Here is a 6,480-nt window from a genome sequence, read left to right as displayed (position 1 = left end):
GATCAGTCTGCTCCTGTCTTCAGAACTGAAGTTAATAAATACCTTACAAATGCAGTTGAGAGTCTTGATCAACCACTTAAATAGCCTATTTCTCAACCTGAAGCTTAACAGCACTGAAGAATTGTGATTAAGGGTGTGTAACTATAGTACAGCAATTTAATACTCAGATGTGCTTGACTCCATAAACAGGTCAGAGCTTTTCCCAGGCCTCTACAAGCAGCAGGCAAAAGAATTTTTGCGTTTCCTCTTTCCCACCTCAAAACCACTTTGCTTCAGTAAATATGCATGGAGCACACGGCAAAGTATTTGTAGCGCCACCTAGGAAAATTTGTGGCTGCCACTTCCATTCAGATCTTCTCAAAATCCCGAGAAATTCTAGCAGTAGAAATTGCAGTAATAAAGCAGCCTCACTTTGCAGTTGAGCAGTGAATGGGCAGGGAATTCCACAGAAAAGACCGCATGTGCAGCAGCTGGTACATGCTAAAGAGGCCATTTGGTGTGAAAAATAACATGGAAGAGCCAATGTTTGTGAGTTGTTTGGGTTTTTTTTTTTAAACAGCTTTGGAAGGAGCACAAAACATGGAGCAAAGCAAGGCCACTTTCTCTTCTGTCAGACCATTTTCTGCACAGAAGCACTCACAGTAGTGGCATTACACTTACAGGGGAGATGAATAGTAGGATACTTCCTCCTGTCATCCAACACCATTGAACGCTATTTCACCATTCAGTCACATTTGCAAGGCCTTTAGTTATTGTTTTTACTTGCCTATGGGTTCTTTCCACCTGATTCCCCACCTATAAAACAGAAACAGTCATGCCTCACATTTGTCCAACACACTGAAATTTGTGTAAGAACATGCAAAGACAGATGATTTTTTTTGAAAACAAGTTGTGTGGCTTGTGAAAAATAAACCAAACAAGTGTTATTTTTTAAATTTTGTTTCATTTATTTGGCAGTAATATCCAAACCCCCCTGCTTCAAAAAAAAAATTACAAAAATCAAGTAAAATAAGTGCACTAAGGAAACCTACAGAATACTGATAAATTTCACACACGTACAGGAGGGAATATAAAGGGAGGAGTGGGACATTTTTCTTTGTTGCTTAAATTTGGTTTTTTGTGAAAAACAAAACAAAACAAAACACCTTCCCTGCCCCTTGTAGTCTGTACAGCAATCATCCCAGAGGGCAATGGCTGAAATTCAGCACTTCCTTCCCCAGCAGCCAGGTCACCCTGCAGGAGTTACTGACTGACCAGCCTAGAGAAGCCTGAGCATTGCTCAGTCTGGTCTGCCCTTCCCCTCTGTGCAGGGAGCCGAGATGTTTTGGTCCCCTTTGAGAACTGCTGCCCTTAGGAAGGGCCCCGCCTTCCACCGGGTCCCTTAGTGGGAGCACAAGGAGAAGAGGCTCCGCAGGCAGCAGCCCTGTCCAGAGGCGCTGTTGCTGCACTCCCAGCCTGCTGCCTGAGGCTACCCTGGGATCTTTGTATGGCTTCTCGGAGAGCTCAGCTTGCCGGAGACTGCAGCCCATCCCTCCACCTTCAGTGCAAGAGCAAGTTCTGTAAACCTCTGCTGCCAGCACACGTCTCTGGCTGCCCCAGCAGCCACCCCATCCACACGGCTGCACAGCCTCAGCAGGCAGGAGAGGACAGAGAACACATCACAGTGCAGCCTACAGAAGCCCTGAAGCCGTGCATTTGCCTCCCATTCCTGCACGTGCTCTGGTTTCCACAGCTGGAGATATTCCTGACTGAACAAGATGTTATCCCCATCCAGGGAAAGCCTTTAAGGCAAGCTGTTGTGTTTCTCTAAGGCACTTTAATAATGCAAGCTGGAAGGAAGTGATCTGGGAGACACTAACTACCTTTTAGAGCAGGCCTGGAATAAAGCAAAACCTTTATTAACAATGTTCCTGTGACTCCAGATCCAGCACATGAAGCCCTTTCTCTCATACTCTTGGGAAGGAGCAAGCCTATATCTAATGGGTGCTCCTATTTCACCAACCACTTCTTCCAGTGCCACCAGAACACAAACAATGACTCTGTCCCAGTGTAGCATTGTCCACATTAGCCTCAGCTCCTATGGACTCATTCCTCTCACCTTCACAGGTGACAGCTGCTCAAATCCAGGCCCTCATGAGAAAAAAATGCCCAGTCTCCTTCTGTATTTATGATGCCAAAAGCTCCATGGCAGGGTACACTATAGTTCTCACTGGAAAAGTGGCACTGTGCCAAAGTTAATGGAAGTCCTCTGGCTTCACATCAGGAAAACAGCTCAAAGACCAAACAGCCTCTCACACATCTGGCTCATGGGGAAGAGCACAGGAGGGACCAAGCTTTCTTCTTTTCCTATACTTCTAGGTACCAGCTCATTCCTCCTCTCCAGGGAAAGCACTGTGCAAAAAGGGGAAGGTTGGGACAAAAGTACTGCTGATCTTCACTCAAACCGGACATACTTTAGCAGATGCAAGTGGAATTTTGCTTGAGTAAGCAATAGGGACTGCAAGATACACAGCAACAACTGCTGAAGTTGCTCACAAACAGAAAGTTGGAAGTCACAAGCAGTCAATCAGGGCACATGCAACTGCTTGGGAAGCACAGCACAGACATGAAGGGAACATGGATATTCAGGGGTACATGAAGTACATTTGACAACTGCATGAGAAAATCAGCTGGGCTTCAGGCTACAGAGGTGACTATCAACAAAACAGCATTTCATTTATATTTAGGACCAGTGCTCTGAGAAATGTGTGGGATGAAACTGGCCCATGAAGGAATGTGAGAGTGGTCAAAGGTGGTCTGATCAATGACATTGAGGAATGTGCCAGTAATGAGGCTTCCAGCCTTGGCTCCAAATTCACACCTGGAATCAAAGAATAATGCTGCTGCCTCACCCCAGAGGAAGATGAAAAGCCCAAGATGATGCCAACGGCTACAACAACTAAACAGTTTTATACATAGTTAAGCTTTTTAAGATAATGTACTAATGGGATTGCCTGGTCCCTCTGCCTCTAGACAGCTTTGAGCAATTTAGAGAGACACGAGCACAGACTTTGAGCACATGGTCAATGCTAGCTAAGGGAGCGAGAGCTAGAGAGCTGCAGTGGCAATCTGTGTCTGGTGAAACTAATTACATCCAGCCCTGTCTCTTCTTCCCACGAGGGACACTGCTATCCCCAGCTGGGAAATACCCTGTAGTGCAAGGCTCACAATTCGCCTGTGGTGTTTGTGGCGGCTGAGTGCAGTGCGATACAAACTGTGCATGGGCATTACAGCACTGTCAACAACAAAAACCCACACGCTGGGTTTTTTTTAAAGATCTAGAGCTACAAAACATACAAAAGCTGAATCACTACCATAGGAAATAAAATAATAAAAAACCCAAAACAAAAAAAAAAAAAAAAAAAAGGGGGAGTCAGCATGTGAATGTGGTAAGAAAAAATACGATAGCACCTCTAAGGAGGGGGCAGGGAGAGTAAGAGTGAGATGAGGTCAAAAGGAACCATGTTGTGTTGGAGCCCACAATGTACTGGAGGAGCTGCTGGGGACAGTCTGATGGAAAGCAAGGAGGAATGTGCTGGACTCATGCCAGCAGCATGGCACCACGTCTCCCAGGCGTCACACCAGGCAGACCAGCTTTGAGGAGCTCGAAGCAAAGGGTAAAGTCCTTGGATAATGATGCCCTGCAGCACACGTGTTCAGCCACAAAACTGCCAGGCCTGTATTTCTGCAGCCAAGGCTGGTGCTGACAATTGTATTGACTAAAGACCCCCTTTTCTATCCAGCATTGACCTCCATCCTTTCCCCAGATCTAGGGGAACGAGAAATCCCTGTTAGTTCTTGGAGGGAGCAGTGGTCTGCTCTGGGAAAGGGTCCCAGAAGCTGCTCTAAGTCCCTCCCAGCCTTCCAAGGTCCCAGCAATGAAGCTCCCTGAACAGGTGGGCTCTGCTCCCCTTTCCTGGCCCCATTCTTTGTGTATTACAAAACAAATAACCCATCGCTATACATGTAAATATCTGTGACTGGGCAACTGTAGCAGACACTTGTGCATACTGAGATCAGCACTGGAGGACAGGGTGGCAGGTTGGGCCCGTCCTCCTGGGCTCCTCCGCTGTGGAGGCCCCTTACATCTCCTTGGCGCTCATTCTCTTGGTCTTCTCAGCCGTCTCCTGGAGAAAGAGAGCACAGAAGTCAAACTCTGTGCTGACACAGAAATTGGTAGCACTCTGAAGTCTTTGGTCCATCCACAGGAAGTGCCAACACTGGCTTATATCTTAAAACCCCACAGCTGTATCTGTCCCCACAGTCAAGAGATTTCTACCTTCTCCCCCTTCTACCAGAAGTCTCCAAGTGACAGAACAGAAGGAACCCGTCTGGCAAGAGGAGGCTTAGTGCAAGCAGACCTTCCCAGCCTCATGCTAACCTGATGCTTCTGCAGTTCTTCAACATATCTGGCCATCTCTTCCTCAGTCAAATCTTGATCAGGTCGGTGTCTCTGAGCAGGCACCTTTTCATTCCTCCCTGGAAGCAGAAATGGAGTTTAGTGTTTCACAAATAGGGGATGCCAATTTCAGATGCTGAACCATGAAGAACAAAGAGAGGCAGGTCAGCCACAGCATCTCTCAAGCTTAGGAAGCCTTTACTGGACAATGGTATGGGTTGGCCTCTTAGAAAGAGAACAGGCCTTGTGGCTGCCTGGGACTTCACAACTTGGGTTTGGGTGTGTAGTCTGTCCCTGTCCCTCCCTCCCATGTGATTGATAATAAAGCCACATGGAAGAGGCTGCATATTATTCAAAAGAAACACCTATAATTAGTTCAAACATCTTGGCCTCTTGTAGGGAATAAATGGAAGCTCAGTGCTACCCAAGTACAATAACTGATATCTAATGAAGAGGTAATTTCGTTCAATGAAGCTGTAACTTGCGGATGTGTTTGATCTGATTCTTCAGTTTCATTATTCCTCTAACAATAGCCTCTAACCCCTCTGCTGCTCTGACATGGGCAGAAAGTCAAGCAATTGTTATCTTCTGTCATGGATGCAGGGAACAAAGTAGGCAGCAAGAAAAGGTGTTGCATAGCAACTTTGAAGGTTGTTTCTGGAGAGGCAACAAAAAGAGTCTCTCATTCTGTTGCTTAATCTATGACACCTACACACAGCTCTTCTGGCAGCTCTATTAATACTACAGTTCTTTTCTAAGGTGAGTTCCTGCTGCTACAGCTAAGTCTGAGCTGAGGTGATCTTGAAGCCTCTGCTGCAAAAGATCAGATAAACATGAAAAGCTCTGTACACACTGCTGCCGTTTCCCTCTCTCCTACTCTGCCCAAGCTACTGACTATAGATCTGAACCAGTATACTTCTGGCAGGTCCCCTACAGCATTGAAACAGAGCTCCTGCAAGGGCCTGGTTTCTAGGGAAGAAGGATATAAGAATGCAGAAAGGGCTGGGTTTCTAGGGACAAAGGCCAGAAAAATGCAGCACCATGCTGGGAGAATGGATGCGGCTCCTTGGGAAGAACCCATGCATTTGCTAGCACAGGGGAAAGGTGGCATTCCACTGGCCCTGGACTATGTGTGAGAAGGTGAAACAGAGAGCTGTTCACAACTGCACCATGACTTCTCACAATTGGCTGTGCAAGTTTAAGGGCCTTCCAAAGGAGGAGCAAACAACCCTGCCTTACTATGAGCACCACCTCCCTTCATCACTATTATGCTGCAGTTTTGTGGCAAGAAGCTGAAGTGCTTTCTTGGCATTGGATGAAGGTTCTTATATCCCCTCTTGATCAAGACAGGATCCTAGATCCTGTTTTACAAATTCCATAAGCACACATACAGTGAGGACATGGACACATACAGAAAGCTGACTTGCTCACACCTACCCATACAGTAGCAGCCAGTGACCTATTTGGTCTGCACCATCTGGATGCAGAGTAGATCTGGTCTGGAAGATTTAGTGCTGAATTTTCATGACACCAAATCCAAACTACAAACCCCAGCAGTACTGCCCTGGGCCCAGTTACACACTTTCTGAATACTGGAACAGTACCAGCTTGGGTTTCACTGACATGGAACATGTGAGGGTTATGCAGAAACTGCCCATGGAGAAGCTGACAGGTGAGAGAGTGAGACAGAGTGAGAATTCCTTTTGTCCAAACCCAAACAGTAATTTTGTGGACAGCATACGGACCCTCGCACGTCATTGCAGTGCACACCCAGTTTCCACAGGCACAGACACAGCGGTTGCACTCCACCTCGGTCTCTGCTCCATCCTCATAGGTCTCATCTTCCAGGGCACACTCTGAAGAGGCACAAAACAAGGGCAGTGCTTGTGAGAGAGAGAGAGCAGGCTAAAGACAACATACTTTGGAGATGCCTTGAGAGAGAATATGAGGTTTAAGGGGAAGCCTTCCTTCCCCTAACCACCAGAAGTTTCCTTATGACTAAAATATTCATGCTGAATTTGGTGAATGAAGTAAAGCAAAAT

At 46.6% G+C, this 6,480-nt stretch overlaps 1 protein-coding gene across 1 annotated transcript in view; it reads right to left on the bottom strand.

Moving 5' to 3' along the window:
* Nucleotides 1–923: 923 nt before the first annotated feature.
* FSTL1 (follistatin like 1) overlaps nucleotides 924–6,480 on the bottom strand; it is a 52,081-nt gene continuing 46,524 nt past the window's right edge. Inside the window, exons 9-11 of the mRNA XM_058853064.1 lie at nucleotides 6,184–6,294; nucleotides 4,421–4,518; nucleotides 924–4,166 (exon numbers count right to left, since the gene is read on the bottom strand). Coding sequence (XP_058709047.1) covers nucleotides 4,122–4,166; nucleotides 4,421–4,518; nucleotides 6,184–6,294 — 254 coding nt within the window. The 3' untranslated portion in view covers nucleotides 924–4,121. The remainder of the gene's footprint in view (nucleotides 4,167–4,420; nucleotides 4,519–6,183; nucleotides 6,295–6,480) is intronic.

The sequence above is a fragment of the Poecile atricapillus genome, chromosome 1 (genome assembly GCF_030490865.1).
Source record: "Poecile atricapillus isolate bPoeAtr1 chromosome 1, bPoeAtr1.hap1, whole genome shotgun sequence".
NCBI lineage: Eukaryota > Metazoa > Chordata > Aves > Passeriformes > Paridae > Poecile > Poecile atricapillus.
The sequence above is the reverse complement of the archived record's forward strand: the minus strand, read 5'-3'. Positions and strand labels throughout refer to the sequence as shown.